Here is a 27,057-nt window from a genome sequence, read left to right as displayed (position 1 = left end):
AACCTACGATGCTGTTTCAGTAAATCGTAATTTAGCGTATCGTCCCATTTCGTTTTTAGAATCAAGTAATATTTTAATATATGCACCAATTAGAAAACATTTCGAGATGTTTTTAAGAACTTTCGTTGTCTAAACATTTCCAAACTTGTTAGGTTTCTTGCAAGGACCAAGATTATCAATGCAAGAAAAAAACCAGTTAAAATTTTCTTAACTCCAAAAAACAAAATGTTTAACCGCTGACAGGCTTCACGTTTTGGCCTTTCTTTACCATTTACCTTTACGCTCAGCGTGCTATATAAAAACTGAAAAAAGCAGATTCTGATTTCTTTGTAAGTATAATGCATATTGACGGCTAGGAGGAGCCATGGAACTAGAAGGTGCATAGCCTTTCTAACTCTATAGCAGGTGTTTTCATACTAAACCACTGGTCATAACCAAATCCTTCATGAATCAGTACCATGGAAACCTTTGTTTTGAAGTCCTGTATACATCTAGTCAATATGTTTAAATCTCGGATTTTTTCTGTGAATTCTAGAATAATTTGAATCTTCACGGAATTTTAGCCAATAACTGCAGTATCCACATCATTAGATACAGTAACGAAAAAGGCAGCTGCTTGGTGGTGATAAAATGTGATCGATGAAAACATTTGACATATTTATAAATTCGCCAAATCGTCGCATTTTCTAATTTGTACCATGATTAATTTGTACTTAGAATTTTTTTGCCAAAGAAAACGAAATTGAAAAGAACAGAGTAGCGAGAAGAGAACTCCTTCCTCTGGAGCTATCGAGTGCCTATTTTGTTAAAAGCAACAGAATTCTAAGCAGAATTAATAGGTAATGGTATAGATGCTGTAGTTAATGTACATTAGACAATGACCTGATTCTAAATCGAATCCTTTGGATCATTGATGATTTAAGAAACATCGTTTGATCATGTCGATTCATGTTTGGTAATTTTGACTTCTATTCATTCATTTCCTTGCGTCTATACACCAAAAGCGTATACGTTTATATCTATGAATTTCAAGCAAAGATTTTTCCATTCAAGCTTTTCCGAACAAGGGAAAACCCCAAGATCTCCCAATTTACGAATCAAAGCGAATTTCTAATTTTGAACGCAGTTTCTCTAGGAAAATGCAAAATGCACCAGTTTCTCTCAGCGTTGAAAGTTTCAAAATTGATTGATTGATGGTTCTATTCACATCTCATACTGATTTTGGTTTGCCTAATTGTTATGCCATTGTTTGATTTTCTTTGCTATTTATAACCACTGTGGTTCTGTAGCTGTTCTAGGCTCTCACTTGCGTCATATAGTAACTCGTTCAGAAATATTCTATCGTCGTCATTTTAATACATATACCAAGATATTCTAATGTCACAGTCACTTATTTCAGATATGAATGAGCATAAGGACGTTAAATTGGGTGGATCACGTCAAGTGAATTATTTATTTTCTATCATTTTGAGTTATGTAGTGAAAACAAAACTTACGTTAAAACTCGTGTTGATAAGGCTTGAAATTTGAAGAGAAAATCACAGAAAACATGTTGTAGCTCCTCAAGTTGATAAATACCCAGAAATAAATTCAATCGAAATTCGCTTTGCCTTGATCTTGATGCTTATCAAATGCATCTGTATCATTTAAAAAGTCACTCAGAAATTGCAAGACAAAGGATCAAAATAGACATTGCCAGTCTTTAACAATTTACGACACCGGAATAGTATACAATTTTTGCTTACAAAAATTACAAAAAACTTTGATACGTTATTAGGCAAAACTAGCCTCTCTGTTTTCAAATGCAGTCATTAACAATGCGCAGATTACTTTGAAAACATGGAATAATTTATAAAATTACTATCCAATTTTTGTTTCTTTTAAATCCTCAAGGATTAGCTAAAGAAGTAGTTATGCAAGTCTGTAATCCTGAAAGTGTGACAACATCGAATTCCCAGAAATCGTCTTCATTTCTGCCTTTTGCTATCATTTGTTTTCTATTCTATCTTTCTAGTGAATGTTTTCATCAAAACTTAATTTCTCGTTGATTCATATAATCGTTACTATTACTTTTCCTTTGGCAAATAGACAAGTAGAGGCTTCAAACAAGCTACGTATTCATGAATTACCTGCATGCCATATTATATGTCCCGCGTATTAGTGCATGGGCCCTTTCTTGAGGAATACAGTATAATTTGTTGTTGTCAAATATTAACTCTCTGTTACAATCAGTATAATGTGTTGTCAATCTTCCTTAAATTTTTCTTGCGATTAGCTTCATGACCCTAGGGGTATTCTACGGGGAACGAGAGGGGGAAGCACTTTCGAAGGGCTTTGCGATTTTTCCTCAACTTTAGATTGTTCTATGTCACTGTCATCACTATCCCATACATTCTCATACGACACGCTGCTAGTGTCGCTCTCGTCCTCTTCGCTGCCGTTAATAACTCTTCGGTTGTTGCGATAAGCGAAGTTTATGTTCTCGTAATCATCATCTCCGCTATCGTTTTCGCCAGATTCTTTTGCGTCGCCTTCAAGCATTGATTCGTCAACGTTCGTGTATATATGGCTACCGTTATCCGAGAGCTCATCCACGTTGCTGTAGATATGATCCGAATCGCTTTCGTCGATTCCTTTAACGTTATCGTAAATCGGACCGTCATCATCAGTTTCGTTGCCCTTTACATTCTCGTAAATGTCGTCGCAAATGTCATCGTAGTCGTCGCTGTCGCTATCGTTGCCCTTTTCTTTAATCCCATTCAACGATTTTACTTGGTCAGGTGATGAACTGTCCAAAAGTCCATTGCACTTTGTTTCGGCCAATGTTGGCGTGGACGAAGTGTCGTTTTCAGGTATCTCTTGATCGGTACTCTCCTTTTCTTTGGAATCAACATCCTGCTGCAGCATTTCTTTAACAGCTTTCTCTTTCCTCAAGGCGTTATCACGATTTCCAATCCAGTCTTCTGAGAATCGCCCTGCAGATCGAATCATAGGTTTAAGTCAAAAGTAATACCCCAAATGTGTGGTCGAGTGCCCCTTGGAATTAAGCATACAATGAATTTAGCATTGCATAGCTAAAAAGGCTATCATCTGTGTTCAAATATTTGAAATGAATAAAATATAGTTACAAGGACTGCTTAACAGTTACAATATTTTTTAGAAGCATTTAACTGCTTATATTAATATCTTGAGAAATGATGCTTATAACCAATAATGCATTGCACAAGTGTTCATAACGAGGAACACCTGAATAAAGCCTTGAATCTTTATAATGAAGAAGATTTGATTCTGATCAACCTCATTTCCTTTTACCCAGCATTTTCTTTTACTTCGAATTCCTAAGTATCCTCCATTCAAGTTATTTTATCATCGTGGGTTTGGTGTTCCTTCCTTTTTTGTAACAGTTTTGCCACCATACACCTGTTTCTCCGCCCTCTTTCCCCCTCCTCGATCCTTCTTTTTACCTCAATAAAATTACCGGCAAGGAAATAGAACTAACGCAGAGTTAGCGTAACTTTTAAATAATTTTAAATCCAACTTACTTTTTGCGTTGTGTTCCTTTATACTCGTCTGCGGCAAGTACAGATCTGATGTCGACTTTCGCATTGGTATTGACAGAATGCTGTTGCTCCCTTGGTAGCCCTTGTTCGTCAAGCCGTTGACCATCTTTGTTCCGTTCGAGCTGGTCTCACATGCTGCCTTCTGTACCTCTACAGTCCCATTCTCTTGTGCCAAAGGGACTGGAGCGGATACGACAGTTGGTGTAACTTGCACCTTCACGTTTTCATCTTGTGGTATCGGACTCTGAAATTTTAATTGATCATTTGAAGGTCGAAATTTTTTGTATCCTGAGCTTGATGAGAAAGTGTATTGGACCCATCAATCGGAAATATTAGTTTAAATTTGTAACCATCTCTACCTATTTCTATCGACTTTAAATTTTTACAGTGTAATTTCAATCTTGGTTATATATTAGCTTAGATATTAATTTACATAGTCTTTTGACGCTTTCGAAAAAATTATCTGGTTTATCTATCTGCGAAAATATTCATTCTCGCTTTATTTCATCTGCTAGGCAAAACCCAACCAAAAAATTTGACTGAGTCTAGGAATAGTCATGGTGCACCCTTAAATACTCGTAAAATAATCACAGAACACTCCCGTATGAATAAAAGATTACACCAACAATAACAGTCAAATTAAATAAATTTAGCACATCTAACTGTTACAAATGAATTTCAAATTTATTGTGATTTATCCAAAGTAAAGCAGACTTGCACTTTCAGTAGTTTCTCGACGAAAAGGCTGAAGAACAAATGTAATCCCTGAGGTATTATATATATATATAGAAGCCCAATAAAATATTAATTGCTGAAGAATCAATAGAAATTACATTAATATTGAATACTGAGAATTAATTTTTTGTAATTATCAGGTGTTTTATGTTGTTTATTCCCACAATTACCACGTGAATCTCTTTGCTTTTCTCATTAAGGCCTAATTACGTTATATTTGCTTTACAACGCCTAGATACAGTTCAATTAATTATGAAAAGAGCAATACCACATTTTGCAGTTCCAGCACTTTGATGTGCAAGAAAATATCAAATCTAGACAAGGAATCGGGGCTAATATGAACAGAAAATCTTAAAAATCCTTGAAAATATACAAAAAGATGCGATAACCCTAAGAAGTAATTAATATATCTGTTTGTCATTTCAATGTTGATATAAAAAGCAGCAAAAATTTATTTTCTCTTCTCATCGCTGCCTTTCTTAAAGTATATTTAAATCATCTGTTACTGTAAAGGGCGGGGTTCTGCAAATATCTAACGAAATGAAATGAGAATATTTGTTGCAAAGAATACTTTTACAGTTTTCGTGTCCTTTATGTCGTTCATTTGCAGCGGTGAATGGCAAGTTTTCATCGCGGAAAAAGCATTTTATTGTTTTTGTTGTTGTTGTCGTTTTAAGAAAGAGGTACCTGTTTACAAAACACATTGGTACAAGACACAGGGAACTGACAAAAGAATTGTTGGAGAGGTAGAGACGATGCTTATCGCTACTACCAGAAATATTTGACAACCTAAATTTAAGTTAAAATCTAACGAACTACCCATTGTCAAAGCGAGAGATTTGGTGGATAGTGAGCTGTATAATGCTTCTAATTGAAGAATGCGAAATCTTGCAAAGAAAACGACTTTTTAATAAAAAAAATACGAAACTTGCAAATTGCATACCCTGGGTGGCACTGCCAAGTCCGCTGTGGTGGCGTCTAGTTGCAGGGGAGCAGGCTTGGTTGTCTGTCGCTTTGCCAGTTGTGATTCGTACATACGTTGCTGAATTATTTCTTTCTCTGCCATTACTCTAGCTATAATTATACAAAAAGATAACCAGTTATCGTACTCAATTATTGATTTTGCAAAAGACAAATCCATCAAATAGAATTTTATTTTGAAATATCAATCATCAGTGCTAGTTGGGCATGTGCATCATATTTCTGCCAATTAGCGCCTCCCAATAATAAGTGTCGCCCCAAAGTTTAAAAGAAATTTAATCAGTGCCTTCTTTTTTTAAATAGTTTTTTAGGCTGCACGTCCTTCAAATTTGAGCCGCAGCTATAATGTCAAACCAGACATTAAAAGCGCTAATGAAGAGAAGCGATGGAGGAAAATATAGAATGACGTCATTATTGTAGTCTTGGCACTGTATACACCTTCTATAGTTTTTCAGCAAAAATATGTTGCTTCGAATAAACATTCTTTCTCTTTCACACAATTTTCATCTAACGCAGTCCTCTATTTAACGCCTCACTGTTACTCGCAGTTTTTCTAAGTCAGTTGGTTTCTATGTCCCAACAGTAGCAACGATAATCTCAGGTACATCTATCACAGCTCCTAAAGGCATTCGGCTGCAGTTAGATAAAGATCGGTCGAAAAACAACCACAGTCACATTTCTTATCATAGGCCATTCATTCATAAACACTTTCTAAAAAATCTTACCATGAGCCTTTTCGGCCTGCTTTCTTCTCTTTCTCCTTCGCAGCTTCCTTTTGCTCCATCGCACCATATAGCTGAACAACGGTATGAGGAGAAGGAAAACCGAGGCCCCGACCACTATCAAAATGTATAGTCTGACGTCATCATCCCTGTTTTCTTTTCTGTTGTCTTCGCCAACCCTTGTCAGATTAGTTGGTTGTGGTCCATAGTCACCCAGTGAAGGCATATCTATCGTTGGCATCAAAAGCTATGTATTAGAATCTGCCATAGCCATTAATAGGAAAATTTCGTATAGGCTAAAAAGCTCTGATCATACAGTTTTAAGAAACAAACCACTGTTACAAAGTGATAAAGTAGATGTGAAGTTGATATGCTTAGCTTACGAAGTCGGTTTTTTGCGGCTTAGTTTATTTGGTGTTTTTAAAAAAGCTCTGTTATGTTAATTGTTTCCCCAGCAAATTTATTGCCAACATGTTCACTGACTCATCAGCCGGACAAACTTCTCAATATCCTTCAGTGATATTACGCGTTAAAAGAATTTTCTTTAACAGACTGAGAAACTTTTTCCGCATGAAGCGAACATTTGACATTCGGGTCTTCCGTGTATTTTCGAGTACCTTTACCCATGAATATTAGCAAAAAAAAAAACGATTCTGTCTTCTCGTATTTCGCCAAACCCACCTGAGGTTAGAATAATAGTTTTTAGATTTGAAACTTTGGATAGCAACAAGATATGCCTCAAAATGAACTATGTTTTTTAATTAATGCAAAACCACGAATTTTTCGAAATATTGTTTTACTTTGTATTGATCGGTTACAATATCACCATTACAATCTATATCAAGCAACAATGGTATAGAGAACTAAATATTAGTAGAAGATCTTTTAGACATCATTTGTGGGAACAAAATTACATATTTATAAACAGTATTTTTGACATTAAAATGCAATCAACTTGCGATGAGGGAATTTTCCGCGTCCAGCATATATTGCATCTAAGCATGAGAAGGATGAGACTCCGTGTGCAAAGTAAGGCAAGATACAAAGTCTAGCCAACCATTACAAAGGCAAGATGTAGAGAAGAAAGTCTTTCTATTGATTCAAGTATGAAGAAAGTATGCAAGTAGTGAGGTTGGCTAGGCTTTTCGGTTAAATTTACTGGGACCTCCTTGCACCTTCTTTCATACCGAATCAAGGCAATTTGGTATTTCTATTAATCAATAATGCCTTTAGTGTGAAATCAATGTACCAAAGCATGCAAAATATATCGAACATTCCTCATTTTTTATAAAATCAGCCAAAAACTAACACGAAATTCCTCCTAACCCCACTTGTCCAGACACCCGGGCGACATAAAGCAAGGCGAAACCGCCCCTCAGGGTCATGGCTTTACAATCAAGGAAACAGATGCAGAGTTTTGAGTTCGTTGAATACATCCAGTGCAATAAATGTCGCCTTTTGATTTGTTTTATGACTTTGATAATATTTTAATTACACCTTGTTGTTTTTGTTTCGCAATGCTATTCCGGGCAACAAACATGCGGAAATCAAAAACAATTTGTTACAGTAGAAATAACTTTGCGTGCCAAATTTGGGCAGTCAGAAAACCAGTGCGCCTCGTTTTGTTATTAATTGCAGCTTTTCATTAGGGATATAATTGATAAAGCGAAAAGTTTAAGCAGAAGTAAACTTTTAATGACTCTTGGTCAACGTTGTTTCATTATTGCCCAACATCCCCAGGGGGTTACGCTGGTCCCTCTTTTATTGTGCTGTTGTAATATTATGTTTATTGTGCTGAATCATCCAAAAAATAAGAACACGAACCTCGACAGAAACTATTTGGTTATTTTAAAAAGGTGGTAGAGTGCAAGACTCCTATCCTTAAGTGCAGAGCATGAAGCTTAATCCAAATGCTTTTGGATAAGTTCTTCACAATCTTTGCTTATCGCGCGGGTCTCTGGGTACATCTCTGGTTAATTTTGACGATGCAATGGCCACTGACCTACTGCATTTGCCCCTGGACCTATTGCTGAGAAAGAAATCCCCCGAATGTAAGGAGCCATAAGCACGTTGGTGGCCGTTGCTAAACCTACTCTGGATACCAGAACCTTTTTGGAGTCGAGGCTAACTGCAGAGGGAGAAAATAGAACAGAAGAAATTCACGAGTCGACTCCTTAGACCTGGACATGCGGAACCGTTCAATGCTGTTTAAAATGTATTTCAACAAATTCTACTTGTTGTAACATAATATTTTCTATGAATTCTAACCTTTAAAAGGTCTTCCTTTAACAGTCATGAAAAACTTCGAATTGACCCCAGCCTTTCAGAATGGTATTTTGATACAGAATATCGAAGATTAGAAAAAGCCATCCAGCCCTTAAATTCATAATTCAAGCTACCCCTATTTTTATCATCCAATTTCTTTGAAAACTACACTGTGTACATTAATGCAGAGATGTAAACTCATTTAGAATTCGCTGTCAGTTAGAGATCTGCCTTGCCTTTAATTCAAATATTCAGGATACCAACCTCAGCCTGCAAGTTTGTAAACACTCAAATGTTGTCAAATCGAGCAGATCTTCCTCTTTCCACTTCCAATCAGGCGTTTTTGTCAACTGCCGTTTCTTTTCAAACTTTGCAAGAATCTCCAATTAAATTCCGCTCTGCAGACATACCTCAATCATGAGAGTTTTTTCGATGCTTGATCTAAAGCCAGATTCCCTAATTACAGGCGATGTAATACGAGTTTCAATTGCCATCAGACTTTTCCTCGTTGCAAATCAAACAATAAATATAACAACGACGCGAATCATCCAATTTCGGCCATTAATTGCGCAGTTATAACTTCAGGAGATATTTGATTACATTCTTTGTATTTTCATCCAATGCGAATATGCCATTGTAACCACTGCCTTCGTTAATGAGCAAAGTAAAACCATTTTCCAATGAATGCAAAACCATAATTACGTACCAATACCCTCGACCACGCTGCGACAGCTATGACGAATACCACACAGCGGCCCGTTATTAAAAGAAACTCGAAACTGCACGAAAATTATCTCATTAAAAGCGTTTCTCCAGCTCATGAAAAGCGTCATTACCAGTGTACCACGATTTGCATGCTACGGTAATTGACCAAAAGGCTCTAAATTCGGCCATGCGTTTATCATAGGTCCTGTGAGGTTTACGTCACCCGTTCTAAATCCCTTTGCCAGGATGATTTAATGCGCTAAACTAAAATCATTGCAAGTTTGGACTGGCCACGTTTCGCAGATATGGCTGGACAACCGATTATATTGCCAATGATCAAATTCGTTAATATTGCCGATCGTTTCCAATGGTCAGCCATGGCGGTCCACGAATTTTTAAAAAAAAAACAATTTTGAGGAAGAGATACCATTAATCTAGCTTTACTGTGATTTATTATCTGTATTGTCGTATTAAGTGAGAGAACAATCCACCAAAATTTTGAGAGTACTTTATTTAAGAATTTTTATATTCCATGTTTGTAACGAAAATTTCGTCGAGGAAAGCTTTGATTCAGCTTATTAATTTTCCTTCCTCTTTGCATTATCAACTCCTAAATTAACATTGATAAACATGTAGCTACGTTTTATTGCCAATATAGTTGAACAATTGCTTGGTGATATTTTTAACCAATGCGGTAATCTTTAAATGTCTAGAATATTCAGTTTCAAAAAGGTCTTTCCAGTGACCACGAGTAACATTTCTATAAAGAGTGAAACGAAGGTTTGCCAACTGATTGTGACGTAGGCCCGGAAAACTTGTAGATGGTGAGCCCAACCACTTCCTAGCAAAATATGTAGCAAATGAGATATTATGAGGCCCCTCCCAAAATTGGCTACCCCTATACAAGTATAGCAAATAAGAAACACCGCAATACGCCGATAATAAATAACAATAAATACACGTAAATCAGTGACACGTAAACAAACATCATATTAAGTGAAATTTTTATTAATAATTATTTCAATATATCATATTAATTCCTCATAATTGCTCATTATTGGCTGCATAAAACAACAGCAAATCTTTCTGAAGCCTTCTGTGTATCAAATTTGTGTACTTCTTGAATCGGAAAATGCGAAGTTTCATTCACTTTAAAATCTATACTCTTTATAAATGTATTTAATCTTGAAGACACGAGCTACTTCAAATTATATAATATATTTCTACCTCTTTTTCTTTTCCCAATAGTTATTAAAAGTTTTCTTTTTAAAGGAATAGATTTCTCAGCTTGCCTTAGGAAAACATTCCAATGTCAATGAAAGTTGTACTATTTAGGGAGACTTATGATTTCTCGAAATTTCCAGAAATGTTATTTCAGAAAGTTAGCAACAAATTTAGTTCCCTCCCGCCTCACGCCCTTGTCATTGCAATCCAGGAGAATGATTTACTAAAAACGTGCTCTTCAATTCTTGAAAAACAAACTTTTTAACCCTAAATGCATATATTCATCAAGCACATTCGCATCCTATCGCTATCCGCTTTCTTATTTCACAGCATAGAAAAAAATGCTCTTTGTCTTCAAATATGTGACAAAATGATACAGAAATTGAGCCAAATACATTATATGTGATGTTTTATATTTAAATGAAAAATCAACCCAAAGATGAAATTTTAAAGAATATGGATAGGAGAAAAAGGTGAGATTTTAAAACAACTTATTAACATGTGTTGTTTTTCTTTTTGGTTCATGCAAATTGTTCTCTAAATCCGTGCATTTTTAATCAAAAGTTGCAATAAATTTGAAGTGCTTCTCAGTGGACGGAACAATTCCATCTTCGTCTTCCTGGCGCTATCCAGCTTTCAAACACTGAAACGATAAAAAACGTAAACAGTTCAAAATGTGATTTACTGATTTTATTTACAACCAATTAGTAATTCATATCTGTAAGCATTTATTATCCACAGTAAGTTTATCAGTATGGTATTGTGCTCTTGTCTTTGCTGTGATAAAAATGTACGACCAAATTCGAAGCTTTTTTGTCAAAAATTTATGCCACACAGTTCTTTGTGTTTTATGTATTCAACGAAGATTTTTTTGCAAGAAATCATGCAAATGTTCACTCACCTAGTTTTGACTGAAACTTTCCTCTTTTTTGCCTTGAGAAAGGAAGGCAATTTTTCAATGATTAGATAAGGAAAGAATAATGCAACAAATAGTCAGCAGAAATAGAAAGGACAGTGACAAAATATAAATCAGTAGCATCTTCCTTATTATCAGCATCATCAACATCATTACTTGATTTGAAATAAGATAATACAAGCTAACTGACGCACTTTGCGACTGGCTACTCCTAACAAATTAATGCTTCTACAACTAAATATATATTTATATTTATATATGTATTCAAAAGCTCTAGACTGTTGTGTGTCCATGCGTGCCATCCTTCGGTCTTCTGTGTATAGTTAGGCACAGCTATAGGAACTAAGTTCGCTTCAGCTTATGCAAACCTCTTTATGACTGGGTTGGAAGAAAAATTGTTGAAGGAGTCAGTGGACACACCCATGGTCTGGATGAGATTCATCGATGATGTTTTCTTTATCTGCACTCATGGCGAAGGGAAGTTTGAGGCCTTCATCAACTTTCTTAACAGTAACATTAGCACATATATCCCCTACGAAGCCCGCTACGCGCGCTTGCCAGTGACCCTACGGTAGGGTACATAGATTAGCCTCGGAAAAGACAAGAATTTTCTTAACGGCCTACAAGCAACAGCGAAAAACAACAAAAAACGACAATATTTTGGTCAGCATGAAAGCAGCAGGCAAAAAGTATCTTTGTGGCATATATGAAATACCGCAATACGCCGAGAATAAACAACATTAAAAACACGTAAATCAGTAAAGGCTAATATTTGGCCCCGGCATACTTGGCTTCATCAGAGCAAAAGTTGTGCTGATGAACTAGGAGCCAGTCGAGCAGCCTGCTACAGTGGCCTTTCCTTCATTCACACAAAAAGTATCTTACCGTGGTTATAGAGAAAGGACACATCAGCAGGCGTTAGGAGGTTATACCAAGCGGCAAATCTGTCAATGTAGGCTTCAAAATCTCCAGCTCCTTGGTACCCAAAATCGACATAGCTGTAATAGCTGGTGGCTGTTGTAACGCTTGTGACAGCCTGCAATATGGTAAGTTTGATAAAAATTTGCAAGTTTTTCTAAATGTTTTATGGGATGTCTTTTTAGAAAAGCCATTGAAATCTCTACAATCTACCTTTACAAGACAGTTGGCAGACTGTGCGGCGTGGGAGGGGGGGGGGGTGTTGTTTGGGTAGCAGAAGTAATTGCTTTATTTAACTGATGTCAAGTGCGTTTTTCACCCTGTTTATATCTTTTACGTTTTCTCAGATAATTCTTCCCGTTAAGCCTACTCGATTATGTTGGACATTGAAGTTAATTTTTTGGGCATAGCTTATAATGTATTAAAAATTGAGCACACATGAAAATGGAATTGACTCCAATGTCATCGAAAAGATAGCCAATGAAATCAGAGATAGTTAATTGTGAGTTGGCAAGTACAGTGACGAAGATCCAGCAGCACCAAGACCAGTAAATGTGGACAGAGAGAGACCAGTAAATGTGGACAGAGAGGACGATATTCGAAGGACTTCATCCCGACAATAAATGGCAAATATTATCACAATCAATGAATAAATAAAGAAATCAATCAATTACTACAATCAAGGAATCACATCAATCAATCTATCAATCAACAAATTTTTACAGCCAATCAGCTAATCACAAAAAGCACGCAAATTTTTAATCTCTTGCGGTGCTCCAAAATATTTTTTAAATGCCTTCGTAAGTCTTGCTGTTGTGTACATGTATAAAAAGACATGCAATGACAGGATTTACGTTATACTTTGACAAAAAACTTTGTTTCCGATATAAACTTGCAAGCTTTCCTAATCCGCAAATGCGGCTAAAAGAGGAAAAATTTGGATACATATTTAAGCTGACGTACCGCTTGTTTAACCGCAACGCCATCGATGTAAATGATAAGGCCAGACACATAGCTGTACGTGAACATAAAATGGGTCCAGGTCTGCAAACTCGGATCGGTGCCATTACCCCAAGTGGCTATGCATCTTGATGAATAATCTCGGACAGTTACCGTAGCTGCGTTTGAGGTGCAGCCATTGAGCAACACTTCAAACCCGGAATAAGAACTTATGCTGCGAGTTGATGCTGCAAGGGTAATTTTATGCGCTGTGGAGCATACACTTTGGACAACCTTTTCTTGGCCTCTTTTTGACAATTTGAACCAAAACGAAACTGATAGGCCATTGTTTGGTGACGATCTGCATGCCAATGTATATCTGAACGAAAAAAAATTACAATCAGCTATTTTAGAATCGATTTGAAAATAAATACCCCAGTATATTGTTATCAATATAAATAAAATAATCGACCTTACCTATGGATTTCCCAGTGTTCTCACTTGGAAGGAAATTTCTTATCAAAATAAATTTGAGCATTTGTAAGGAAAAAGACAAAATCGAAGCCACTAAAGAAACGGCAAGGCAGATTGAATTCTACAATAGCCAAGTGCAGAGAAAATTTCCATGTGATGTAAAGTCCTCCAAACTAGTCGATAATTTTTTGTTGTGCTGGTTTTGCTATGGATGAATTTGGAAAAGTAGTAACTGCACTCGTGAAGAACTCGGGAAAAAATTGCCTCTTATACAATAAAAAATGCGAGTTCACTGGCCTCGATAAACTCCAACCTAACCAGAGGGGGGGGGGGGGGAATAAGCCTAAAGTAATGAACACAATTTTTTTAATTCATTTATTTGATGTAGACCGGCTGGATGGCCGGATGGACGTAGACTAAAATGCGGTGAATTCCACAAGTAGCAAACAGCAAACAAAATATACAACAGCAAACAAAAACTGCAAACATATCAAGCACTTTTTTAGAATCTTATCAAATTACATGCTTTCTAACAACGTATAAGCTATTTTTCATTGTTTTAATTATGAATATAAATATCTCAAGTTACGCGGATATATTCCACATGGTCCCAATCATTGAAATTCAGCTTAATTCCCTCTTTGCTTTTCCGCATTGCTTTTGAGAAAGTTTTTGTGTACAGTGTGAAACTTGCAGTTGGCGGATTTTACTTCCTTGCTTTAATGATTTAAGGTAACTTACTGACAAAAATTGAAAATTTTCGTAAAATTTTTGAAAAAACTTATATCTTCCTTTCAGTTTTTCAACATACTCTGATCAATCATATTCTTAGAAATTGCAGTTTTATGTCGAGTGGTTCCTTCTTAGCAACTCATTTTCTCAACAAACCATCCAAAGGCCAATTAACATTGACTTTCCAGCAATGTTCTGAAAATGGAAAGGAGCGGGTAAATTTTGAAAGATTTCGAACAATAGCCTTAGAAGTTGGTAATTGAGTAAACTCAGGGCCCCGCACCCAGTGGCTTGAGGCACGTACCCCACCAGCAAGCAGGAATCACGGGGTCCGACGGTGATCCAACTCTTCAAAGGGGCGCCAAAATCACGCGAGAAAACCAGCGCCGTCGCGAGGCAAGCCTAGTTGGGGGGGGGGGGGGGGTGGACTACAAATTTACCTGATTAACAAATTATTCCCTGAAATTCTTTAGCTGCAGTCACAAGCTTCTGCAATACATTTTGTGAATCTAACTCTGTATATAATTCGCAACTTTTATTTTTATATGATAATAACGGACTTTCCCAATAGTTTTGTCCAATCTGCATATCGGGACGGGCAAAGGACATAGTACCCTGGGTACCAGACTCACTATATAAAATAATAGAGAGTCTGGTCTAGTGCGCCCCATTCTCGTTCGGGTGAACTTACTTGAAAGAACTGAAGTCTATTTAACAGACTAGGCCTGTGAAACAAGACTGTCGGATAAATAACAAAGATACTCAGTAGTCGGAGGAGTTTTGGGAAATCTTAAAGCCAATGTATTTTATATAGTTCTGTAAAGTTGACATTATTAATACAGTGATAACAGACTTTTCTGCCTCAAGATTCCAATCAAATCAGGTGTAAAACGCCTTGGCAGCAAAAAGCATATGCGAAGCATGAAATTAAAGTTAGCACAATGCAGTTACTAAATGTTAATCATTGTTAAATTTCGCATACAACTGAAAATAAGACTTTTGTAATTTTCCACATAAATTGAGTGTACTTTCAGTCTACTTCCTCACTGTGAAGGCAGCGCGCTTGGACACCGCGGCGGTTAGAATCATCACGTTGGAAGTTCGCCACAGCAAATATGGCCAATATGACAAGCGAAGCCCCGTATGCCGGGGAAAATATTAGCCATAACTGATTTACTTGTGTTTGTTGTTGTTTGTTCTCGGCGCCTTGCGGTGTTTCTTATTTACTGCATTTCACTACAAGGCCTAATTTCTTTGCAATGAGAGGCACTGCCTGAAATATCAGAGACTTTCCAAAGTCAGTTGGCAATATGGCGAAGGTGTCTCTTCTCTCTACAAACAAGGCTTTCAATGTTGTTCTGTGTTAAGTTCCACAACATGCGGAAAATATTCTTCAAACTAAATCGTTCCAGTCGCTAGCATTTATTTATGTTGTGTTCTGTTCAATGTTTTACACCAGAGCTAAGTTTATTGTTTCGCTGTGACCTTTGAACGTACAGAAATCTGTACACTCGCTCCTGATTGGTTAATATAAGCACACCAGAACGAGAATGGGGCGCACTAGACCAGACTCTCTATTTTATTTCATATATAGTGAGTCTGGTACCCAGGGTAAGGACATAGTTACTACCTGAGGCGGCACTATGGTTCCAGTTCCTGGCTTTGAAAAAAGCAAACATTTAGTAAACTAAAGCTTTTTGTCTGACACTCTTCAGAGTTTAAAACGTCAGAACATAGATCGAAAACTCTACACTAAGAAATATATATACCCAGTTGTGGATCGAAATAGGCCAATCAGAAACACGAGCACATGACTGTAAAGGTTGACCAATCAGTGCCGCTTGCCTATTAGAATGTTACCAGTGGAGTCCTAAGGTGAAAACGAACTCCTTTTGTCTACACAGTAGCGGTTTTTTCGTGCTTATGTAGATATCTCTCTCATTCCCTTCAATTTTTTCTTTTTTCCCTTTCTTTAAAGAGAGAGACTTGTAGCAAGTCCAAAAGCTAGGTAACAAGCAGCACTGGTTAACGATTTAAATCTCTCTTTCCATCTTAGCATGCCTTTTGAATGTTGAAAAAATCTGGAGCTCATAGTGAATTGCAGTTGACGCATCTACCGAGGAACTTCAGGGGGAATGGACACAAGGCACAATTTTACCTAAATGGACACAAGGCGATTTTATTCCAATGCCAGACAGAGCTATGTAAATCACAACTAGTAAACATAACACTGCCAATAAAAGAAGTCAGCACGCCACCTCACTCGGAAAGCTGCTTGTACACATTGCATAAGAATCAAAAGACCCTCTTAAAGCCCCCACTGTCTTCCGTTCGGTATCGTTCCATTCGAAAATTTGGAACGCTATAGAGTTCTAAAGTGATGACGTCACAAAAATATATTTTTAGAATTTTTGAATTTGGCTCCCATAGCCTGAAAGAGCACCATAAAATACCTCTAAATTTACAAAATCAGTCAAATGTGTTACGAGTTGGCTGAGATATTGCCACATGTGCATTGGCTCTTTCCCCATCAAACCTCTCTATTTTGGTCTCTGTTCATGACTTTATGAACAGAGCGAAAATAACAGTGATTCGTTAGCAAATTTCAAATTTTTCATTGGTAATATCTCAACTGATTTTGGACATACTTGACTAATTTTGCAGATCTGGAATTATTTTATGGTGATCTTTTATGCTATGTGGTTAAAATTCAAAAATTCTAAAAATAGGTTTTTGGTGACGTCACACTTTAGAACTCTATTGGAACTGTACGCGATTGTTTCCATTTTATGAGAAGCTAAACAGAGACCCCAGGGGATACCCTCCCCTCTCTGGGGTTGGTCCTCAAATAGTTATTGTGGGACACTTGGCACTTTCATCGAATGGTGCGTTGCGATTTCCCTTTCTGTTTTGACGTAACAATCGTATCATAACTGTAAAAAGCTAAAAATTTCTTGAGTTTTTCGATGAACCTATACCTAAAGGAATTTACTAGTATTTGTTTGATGCAAGTAGCCGTGTAATGTATCAAGTATTATTCTTTTTTATTGCAATGATCAAATAAAACCGCATAATTTCTCTAAGATATTATTGAAAATGGTCTTGTGAAAATCAGTTAATTCCAGAAACTGTATAATATGAATTGGAGAACTCAAATTTTCTGGCTGAAAAACATTCCTTAGACAGGAAAGGGGTGTAACAGAGCTACAAATTTCTCATCAATTGATGTTTTGTTGAATAGGTGGTTTGCCTGTCAACCTTGTAACATTTATGGAAATAACGTTTTCAATGAATAGTATTGTTTATACTCATACCGAAGAAATAGCACGACACGAAAAGATCTTTTCACGACCTATCCTGCCCATGATACCTCTTTGTGTATTTCTCGCAATCATTTCCAGGCCTTGGACCCTTGTGGAGCAGCTATTCATTTAGTCGTTAACCCAAACATGACATGAAATCCTCTTAAAACAATATTTTCACTTACAGTAGACAGTGAAAAATCTAAAAGACTCTTTTTGCAATAATGCAGAATACAATTTTGTTTTTACTCACCCATGGCAAACAGAACTGTAACCTGAAAAGCTCCCATACGATCCTGACTTGCCTGGCAGATACAGAACAGGAGACTTCCGGTCTGGAACAGACAAAATTTTGATGTCTCCGCTTTTGCTGAAAGTTTTGCTAGTTATCCTGTCTATTGGAGCTTGGCTGTCGAATTTGTAATAAACCTGAGCAGTTTTTTCAGCAACTGGAATAAAAGCATGTTGTTGAATAAATACATTTTAAGGATGCTATGTTCCTCACAAAATCAACTGCGTCCACTCTAACAGAGGCGGATCCAGACCAAACTTGAAGAAGAGGCAGTTGGTGGAGGGGACGCTGAAAAATTTTAACAAATTTGTGACGATAGTAAGCTGTATACAATAATTTCAGACATATTTTCGGAATAAACAACATAACTTTGAGGAAATCCTTGAAGCAAATTAACCTATCGATCGCAGAAACTTTTTCACCTGATTCTTATTTTTCGAAAAGGGCGCACAATTTCCGAAAAAACGGCGCCTTGCTGAAACTAGTCGAGGGAGGGGCAACTGCCCCTTGTTGCCCCCTTTAAATCCGCCACTGCACTCTTAAAGCTGAAAGTTTGCAATTTACTCATCCCTACGTAGCCCTAACCTTTCAACGATGCTGTCCCTACATCGATGCTGCAAATTCCATTATAATTAGGCTGCCCCTATTTGCTCTTACCTTCTTCCATCTTCCTTTAACCCTCATAAAGAAGGTGCAAGGCTTACAAGCAAAAAACATCTATGCTTACGATAGCTTATGACGAAAGATAGTTTTGAGAATTATTTTACTGCCATGAAAGAACGAGCGATATTAGTGAAGATTCAACGCCTCTAGGAGACAATTCACTTTACAATGATTTCTAAATTAGCATGAATATGATCTCAAACTGGCTACCACCTTGGTCAGTGTTAAGTGATGAACTGAAGGGATTAAGGGTTAAGAACATGTTTCAGGTGTTAGCTTTCGACTCAAACCAGATTAAAAAAACATTTAAGAACTGGAATTAGAATCATAGAACAAAGAAAAAATTTCAGATCTTTTAGTAGAACAGAACTAATTGATTATTATCGATAGAACGGACTCGGACCCGCTGAACCCCGCTTCTCTTTTCCAAAGAAATACAGTAGTTTACCTTTAAGCGTTTCACAGTGGGTGCCGTGTATTGTAGTTGTAAAGTTACTGTCCTTGCATGCACACTTGTAAGAGGCTTCCTGGTCCAACGAGATGCATGTTGCTCCATTCTTGCATGGATTAGATGCGCAAGCACTCTAAAATTAACAAAAGGTGACTATTTAACAATTTGGCATATAAAAAGTATTTTTTGTGCACTTTGTCGCTTTCCAATTTAAAGAGGTTCATCTTGCTATTGCGGAGTATTACGTTCCAGTGATAGAGGCGATGCATTTCCAATGAACATAGTTTTAGCTACATATAATGACAAGGCAATAGTTGGGCAAAGCATTGTGAGATACGTAATATTGTCTCATGTTTTCAAGCTCTAATTCTTTCTTGTTTGTGGGAGCTATTTCATTTTTGAAGATCAGCAGGCCCGCCCAGGGGCGTTACTTGGTAGGGGAATGGGGGGTGGTTCAAAAAATAGGACCTTTTTACAGGGCAAAACTGATTTTTGCAGGGCAAATGCTTTCTACCAACTGATCTGTTTTGTTGTTTTTCTTATGTAACTGTAACAAGAAAGTAGGTTATGCTTGTAATGTGTCTACTCCAAAAGTAAAATGATACAGACTACCAGTGACACGAAGTAGAAATCGCAAGAGTGGTCTTGGGCTGGATAGAAGAGATTTCTAAATTGATTCTGATTTCTTTTCACCTTAAGTGTTACACCCATTTCTATTGTTACATCCTTGGTTGATATCTGTGTCTTATTTAAAAACCATACTAAAAAGACAAGCACCGCTTGCCAGAAAACTAAGACACTGTAAACGGGGCTATTTGGGTCAAACTTTGATGGAATTGTTTTACATATTTGGGTCTAAATTTGCTTTGACTATAACGAAAAGCGTGACTTTAAGAAGGGAGTTGACTAAATTCGGTTTTTATATCAATTTTTTGTGGATGATACAGGGTGTATTGTATAAACTCCTGTATGTTTTCAAGCTTGTGTTTGCCAGATGAAGATTATGTAATCGGTAAATCTTTTGCAGAATATTTGACTACGCCCCATCGAGGCATTGCTCAAGATATGTTGTTCTATTGTCGTCATAAATATGTTGGCATAATTTATGCTCGTCTCCCCAAGGCTAGGCAAACACATCGGTGAACTTGTGGACACACTGAGCAAGGACCTAAGCGGTAACAACTTACCTTAAAGTGCCACTGAATTGAAAAAAATGAAATTTTTTTATTGTTGATTCTGGTAGACTAATCATCGCTGATTTCGAAAAAAAGTTTAGTTTTTTAATTTGGAGCCCACAAATAGGGGTTTCTGGGGTTCTTTTGCGAGTAGGTCGTGCGAAAAGAGGCTGGGGCGAGTGACGCATTCAGATTTATATAGTCATTTCAGCCATAGTGAGGGCTGTAAGAAGATAAAAAGTTACAAATTGTGTAAAACATGATACAAGCATGAAACCTGATAGAGATAGGCAGTTTGATACGCTGAAAAAGATGGGGTGTGAATAGACGCTGACAAATATTCCCTTGTGCTATTTATAGAGTGGGGTACTAGGTTCCAAACCTCTAAGCAGTAATTGACATAATTTAGCCATTAGATCGCAAAACTAGCATGGAACGTGGTAGTAATAGGCAGTTTGATACGCTGAAAAAGATAGAATATGAATTGACCCTGAAAAATCCCCCTTGTGCTATTTATAGAGTGGGGTACTAGGTTCCAAACCTCTAAGCAGTAATTGACATAATTTAGCCATTAGATCGCGATACCAGCATGGAACTTGGTAGTAAAAGGCAGTTTGATACGCCGAAAAAGATAGGATATGAATTGACCCTGAAAAATCCCCCTTGTGCTATTTATAGACTGGGGTACCAGGTCCTAGACCTCTAAGCAGTAATTGACATAATTTAGCCATTAGATCGCGATACCAGCTTGGAACTTGGTAGTAAAAGGCAGTTTGATACGCCAAAAAAGATAGGAAGCGAATAGACGCTGAAAAATACCACTTATGCTATTTATAGACTGGGGTACCAGGTCCATAACCTCTAAGGAGTGATTGTCATAATTTAACTTTTAGATCGCGACATCAGCATGGAACTTTGTAGAGATGAGCAGTTTGATACGCTGAAAAGGATAGGATGCGAATAGACGCCGAAAAATTTCCCTTGTGCTATTTATAGACTGGGATACTAGATTCCAAACCTCTTAGCAGTAATTGTCACAATTTAACCATTAGATTGTGATACCAGCATGAAACTTGATAGAGATAGGCAGTTTGATACGCCAAAAAGATGGGGTATGAATAGAAGCTTAAAAATATCCCACCGTGCTACTTATGGACTTTTAATCAATTCCATTTAAAATGAACTTCTTTACTTTTTGAGGTCCCCTGACCACGAGGTTCTGGGGCAACTTATCCCATCTTGACGGCCCTGGCAATAACTGATGCTTTGACAGTGGCAACGCAAGTTGGAAAGTGGGAAAAGCGCCGAAAAATGTGCAATTTGTGTGGTTCTATAATAGATCAACTTTTTCCCTTGATCAGTTTGCTCACTTTTATTCATAATTTGTAAAGCTGTTCGTAAAAGCATTCTTATTTGACACGCTCAATAATTCACAAAAGGTAAATGATCGGCATGAAGTCTTGGTAAAAACTGCACGCAAAAAGTTTGCTTATTTCATATGGGTTCGAAATTTTCACAAGAAAATACCTTGCACATGTCTTGTAGTTAGATAGCTAGTGATATTTAGAGCACAAGTATCGCACTATTTCCATCCACTTCACGTTTTTTTGGTTTTTTATCGCACTCGAAATACAGTCTTCAGTACTGAAGCCCGCATCACTTCCGCGACTTATAAACGTTAATGCGTCACACATTCCTGAAATTCCTCACAGACCGCGCACAAATTTTCGCACACAAAGTCTTGAAAATCGCAACTTTGAAGCGTTGTAGCTTCAAAACACTTCACAATTCCGAAAAGCGAACTTCAGCATCGGATTCAGGAGCACCGACTTGACTTAGAATATCAATAAAAAAAATTTTGATTTTTTCAGTTCAGTGGCACTTTAAGAAGTATTTTATTGTTACGGGAACTGAGGGCCAGTTCCCAACATTTCCAACTTTTGCCAGGGAAAATTTTTTTCTGCAGGGCAAATTTGCAGCCACCCCTCCCCCCAACATAAAGTATGAAGTAACGCCCCTGGGCCCGCCGTGATATGTTCTGGGGCCTAGGGCAAAAAGAAAGATGGGCCCTGTGATGTAATCATTAAAACTGTGATTGTAATTTTTATTGTCAATTTTAGGTATATTTTTATCTTTTTGGCCCCCTCAGCTTAGTGCCTTGGGCAATCTGCCTTCTGTTGTTCTTCAGAACCCTCTTTTGATAACGATCTTCGGCATTGCCGAAAAGCTTTTGTCCTTCTATTAGACCAGGCTACAGTGGCGGTAGGTGCCACCTCAGGGCGGAGAAATTCAAATGGATATTTCCAGGTAGCTATTGGTCTGGTTACTTGGAAAAGTGATGGTGAACGGGGAATTGTTGGGGTTTAAGGGGTAAATACGGGGGTTAAAGTTCATCATATTAGCATATTAGCTCTGCGGAGGAGCCACTGTTTTGTTTACGACTTCAGAGCATGGCAAGTGCTTGTTATCATAAAAAAGTAATCTAGAGGGAGTCTTTTAGAGCCCCTTTATTAAATTCCGACATATTGCTACAATTAGAGTCGTCACGTGACCAATTTTTACCCCTTACCATATTTGGAAAATGAGCCTTTTCTAACAGAATACCTGAAATTTTTTTGTTTAATACTCTTAAATGTTACAATAATGTACAAATCAGCAAGATTTTTCTACAACCGAACTGTTGTTGATAGATACCCTGAATAACTTTGAGTTAATGACTGTTTTTAACTATGTGGTTGCGAATGGTTGCGAAGACATGATAATTTATTAGGTCCGTTTGATTTCATGCGCATTTGGTTATTACGTGATGACTCCACATCTCCTTCAGATGCTGGGCAACTTTTTTCGCAATTCATCGCTTTGAAAATATTTGTACAAATAGTAACACAAATATGTAACGCAATAAACTCAAGAAATCACGGAAATACGTAGCAGAGCAAAAAGACCTGTGTGCATCATTACCAAGAAGGAATTGTTTTGCTCTAAGCGTCATTTTCAGTATTTAAGTTGTTATTTTCGCTCTGAAAATTGGATACTCTGTGTACCTTTAAAGTATTGAGGAGGTCCTGTTTTATTTATATTTTTAAACATGCAAGGCCTAAGCTGTATTGTTCATTACCCGAGCAAAGATTGTCTGTACAGTATTATTAAAGATTTGTCTGACATCAATAAAGATAAAATTGCAAAGGCTACTCGTTTACGACTTGGTGGCAAAAATCTCCACGAAGAACAATGCAGCTCCATTTCTGACGAGGTTGATCCAAATAAGCACGGAGTTCACTTAGAACCTTGTTATAAAAAATTTACAAAGATCCTATCCAATGAGAAATTCCTCGCAGAAACTAGCACTGAAGCTATTCAGCGTCCACAAACACTAAAGACTGCAGCTACTCAGAGACAAGATGTTTATCCCCAGATGTGTAATTTTTGCCAAAAGTACCGGGTAAAGAGGCAACAGAAACATCATGTACCGTACCAATAACGATCACGACGAAGCAGGCCGAACTAACGTAAAATAAGCTGCTGAAGCCAATATCGATCAGAACATTTATTATGAAATTAAAGATGTTGATCTCATAGCTAAAGAATTTTAATACCATGAATTCTGCTACAAAGAGTTTACAAGGAAAAAGAAACGCTTTAACTCGGCATTCATCGAAAAAAGTTGTTGTACGCTCTCCATCCTCAGACATCGACATCTTGGTAATTTTATTAAGTATTATTAAAGAGCAAAGTCAAGTATATCTCGATTTTGGAGTTGGTTTGAATAGAAAAGGACTATTTTTGTCTGATATTGAGATGGAAGATGGTTTGAAGAAGTGCCTGATAGGCTTTCATGCATTCACAGGGAATGACTATGTGTCATCTTTTTTCCGCAAAGGGAAATCAGAATGTTGGAAGGTGGTCCAGAAGAACAACAGATTTGTTAACACATTTTCGCTACTTGGGCAGGTATGATAACTTGATGAGCAAATATTTGTTAACCTTGAAGAATATGTTTGCCATTTATATGGATACCGGCAAAAAAATGTCAATGATGTGAGGAAAAAAATATTTGACAAGAAGTATGTAAGGCAAGACAAAGCCATAGACATTTCACTCTTGCCTCCATGTCAATCATCACTGAGGCTACACATATTGCGATCAAACATCATTGCAAAGATTTGGAAGTCATCGGATGAAAGGTCCATAAATTTGCCAGATCTTTCTACTTTTGGCTGGAAAGGGAACCTGACTATAGACTGGCAACGACAAGCATTTCCAGACGAACTGACTGACTTGTTCCTGGATCTTGAAGAAGACGTGACCTTCAGAGATGATAAAGAAAGTGAAAATGAAACCTACAATGGATAAACAATGACAAATGCAGGTATCTTTGCCTTAACTTGCATCTTTTAACATTTAAGGGTATCAAACAAAATAATACGTGGTACAAAGAAAAGAACAAAGGTTTTCTGTTAAAAAAGCTCACCTTCCAAATATGGTAAGGGGTAGACATTGGTCACGTGACTACTCTTATTGTAGTAATATGTCGGAATTTAAAGAAGAAGCTCTAAAAGACTCCCTCTAGATCATTTTTTTATGATAACAAGCACTTGCCTAGCTCTGAAGTCGTAAACAAAACAGTGGCTCCTCCGCAGAGGTAATATGCTAATATGACGAACTTTAACCCCCGTATTTACCCCTTAAACCCCAACAATTCCCCGTTCACCATCACTTTTCCAAGTAACCAGACCCATAGCTACCTGAAAATATCCATTTGAATTTCTCCGCCCTGAGGTGGCACCTACCGCCACTGTAGCCCGGTCTATATATAGTAATGGCCTAGTTAGATACACTACCATGACGAAGAAATGCGTCGAATTCTTCCTTTCTTGAAGCAAAGACGCATTGGACCACCGGTTTCCGTCAATCAAATCACATATCATGTCACTAGCATTGACTGGAAGGTGGTGGTTGGCTGACTTGCACTGGGGGATCCTCACGCACTCTTGTATACAGCTTTGGTTGGAAACGGCTGGGAAACTCTTGATCACGTGATTTGTACTGTTCAAGTAGAAGCCCGCCATGGCGTCAAAGGATCTGTATTTTATCTCTGCAGTGTGGCAGTAATACCTGTTAGGACATTCATTAGCAGCTGCTAAGAAAGTACCAAGCAGAGCGACAAGGACCAATCCTATATGTAAATTCATCTGTAAAAAAGATGATTTAGCTTGTAAATAAAGGCTTTTTGATTGCAATGTTTGCTAATATTTTTTATCTAAATAGACAAAAGAACAGAGAAAAGTTGGTCGAGAAAACGTCAACAGACATGATAACTTTCTTGAAATAAATGGACGAAAGTGAAATTCACAGAAATTTACAATGTTGGTTGAAAGTTTATAAAAAATAGGGTATGACAAAATTCTGACCTCCTGCCAATGGATTGCCGCTCAAGGGATTTTCATTTTTAGTGTAAATGTGTAAGAGGGTAGAGGTTGGAATAAGCTCCAATTTTCAAAAGGTCTACGCCAGTTGAATATTAAGTTAGTGTCATATACCCTTCGATATGGTTCATGAAAGTAGATTTGCGCCTAAATAATTTTCAGCCTAAATACTTTGCTGCCGGCAGGATATTTTTCAGCTAGTAAAGGTTTGGTTTTCGGTAGAAATTTACCTTCGATGTCATCATCCACGCTAGGCTAGCTCCAATGTCAACATCTACGCTAGGTACAGTTATGTATCTAAGATGCGCTTGTTCCTATGATGCACTAAAAATGATACTTTCTGTGCCTCAATCAGGGCACCAATAGAAGCCAAAGTTACAGGCGCATATCAAGCACAAGGAATACAGCAAGTATGTTTTAAGAGGCCACATTTTAATCACTGCTTCATGGAGCAAATTTAATCCAGCTGATAAACAAGTGGTAAGCTGAGTGCTACTTAACTCTGGTAAACTGAGTGCTATTTTTCAAGTTAGGCTAAATGATATCATTTTGATTTGATTTGATTCTTGCTTTTTGGCTACAACTCAGTAAGTTTAAGTAAATGTCTAATTTTGTCAAAGTCAGGGAGTGGAGTTTTCTTAATCGGTTGGAACAAGCATTGTGACGTCACTAAGTCTAGAAATAATGTGCTGACGCTTGTCTTGGTTTTTTGTTTTCTTTAACAAATCATATCACCCTGAAGCTTAAATTGAAAACGAAGGAAGAATTTAAAATAAATTGTGCAGGTGATGTACATGATTTCTGCAGAGTCTGACAATTGTATTTACAAAAGATGGCCACATCTCGCACTGGCAGATAATATTGCAGCAATCCAATAAAATATTTGCACATAAGGCAATACCAATTAACTAAAAAAAAGATCTTGTTTGAATAAAACAGTATTTCAGCATAATTAGAGACAAAATCTCTTGCTGCATGATTCTATACGATATTTAGAATACCACTGATAAAATATGCAATGTTGCAATAGCCAAGGACAAAGAAGGCGTACTTGGTGTATAGCCAAAGCAATGTATGACTTACCGTCGCGTTCAGCAATCACCTCACTTCTTGCTTTCACACTGGATTCCAAAGTTTGTCAAAGTGCGTAGACTGATGTCAATTTGGCATGTCAAACAATTTTTGTTATCGTTTTTGGTTGCAAACTAATAAATGTTACCCATGGTAACAGGCCGACTCTTTAGTAACCCGTCATCATGTCACCAGTATGCATTCATTCTTAATGTTTTCAAGTGAATGGCAAACCTGCTGATACGGGTACTTTTTAATGATTGGCAAAACGCAGAATTTTGCATTGACAAATTGATTGATGTTTTCTTTACGTAAATATCATTGGCAAATGTGATTCATATAGCTATTCACATTTGAAGAAGAGAACAAAACCACATCGTAGTCTGCCAATATGCCAAGCGCCCAATAAACCCTGGCTGTACAAGCTTGAAGCGAACTTAACATTAGAAACCAGTTTTTTGGTAGTGCAGGTTTTTTTGTTAGCTGGTTGATGGTAAAATTGTTGG

The 27,057-nt window shown here is 37.2% G+C and overlaps 2 protein-coding genes across 2 annotated transcripts; both read right to left on the bottom strand.

Moving 5' to 3' along the window:
• Nucleotides 1–223: 223 nt before the first annotated feature.
• Nucleotides 224–10,441, bottom strand: LOC135692606 (uncharacterized). Its single transcript, XM_065210799.2, has 5 exons — nt 8,528–10,441; nt 6,002–6,226; nt 5,239–5,369; nt 3,543–3,804; nt 224–2,975 (listed from the first exon to the last, which is right to left on the bottom strand). Exons 2-5 carry the CDS (start codon nt 6,222–6,224, stop codon nt 2,278–2,280), a joined length of 1,314 nt encoding a protein of 437 aa, XP_065066871.2. The 5' UTR covers nt 6,225–6,226; nt 8,528–10,441; the 3' UTR covers nt 224–2,277.
• Nucleotides 10,442–10,584: 143 nt separating this feature from the next.
• Nucleotides 10,585–26,697, bottom strand: LOC135692609 (uncharacterized). Its single transcript, XM_065210801.2, has 8 exons — nt 26,564–26,697; nt 24,896–25,246; nt 18,877–19,012; nt 17,727–17,922; nt 12,990–13,344; nt 11,994–12,144; nt 11,094–11,125; nt 10,585–10,835 (listed from the first exon to the last, which is right to left on the bottom strand). The coding sequence occupies exons 2-7, from the start codon at nt 25,244–25,246 to the stop codon at nt 11,094–11,096; spliced, it is 1,221 nt and encodes a 406-aa protein (XP_065066873.2). The 5' UTR covers nt 26,564–26,697; the 3' UTR covers nt 10,585–10,835.
• Nucleotides 26,698–27,057: the final 360 nt, after the last annotated feature.

This window comes from Rhopilema esculentum, chromosome 3 (assembly GCF_057945365.1).
Source record: "Rhopilema esculentum isolate cy_ngs chromosome 3, ASM5794536v1, whole genome shotgun sequence".
NCBI lineage: Eukaryota > Metazoa > Cnidaria > Scyphozoa > Rhizostomeae > Rhizostomatidae > Rhopilema > Rhopilema esculentum.
This window is presented reverse-complemented; position numbering and strand designations above follow the sequence as displayed.

Excerpts from the sequence above, each read along its gene's own strand:
- LOC135692606 (XM_065210799.2), bottom strand. The coding sequence starts at position 6,224 with ATGCCTTCACTGGGTGACTATGGACCACAACCAACTAATCTGACAAGG. Across the intron at positions 3,805-5,238 it reads ACTTGGCAGTGCCACCCAGG|AGTCCGATACCACAAGATGA; the intron begins GTATGCAATTTG and ends TTAAAATTTCAG. Across the intron at positions 2,976-3,542 it reads AAAGGAACACAACGCAAAAA|GGCGATTCTCAGAAGACTGG; the intron begins GTAAGTTGGATT and ends TTCGATCTGCAG.
- LOC135692609 (XM_065210801.2), bottom strand. The coding sequence starts at position 25,246 with ATGAATTTACATATAGGATTGGTCCTTGTCGCTCTGCTTGGTACTTTC. Across the intron at positions 17,923-18,876 it reads CCACTGTGAAACGCTTAAAG|TTGCTGAAAAAACTGCTCAG; the intron begins GTAAACTACTGT and ends CTTTTATTCCAG. Across the intron at positions 12,145-12,989 it reads GCGTTGCGGTTAAACAAGCG|GCTGTCACAAGCGTTACAAC; the intron begins GTACGTCAGCTT and ends ACCATATTGCAG.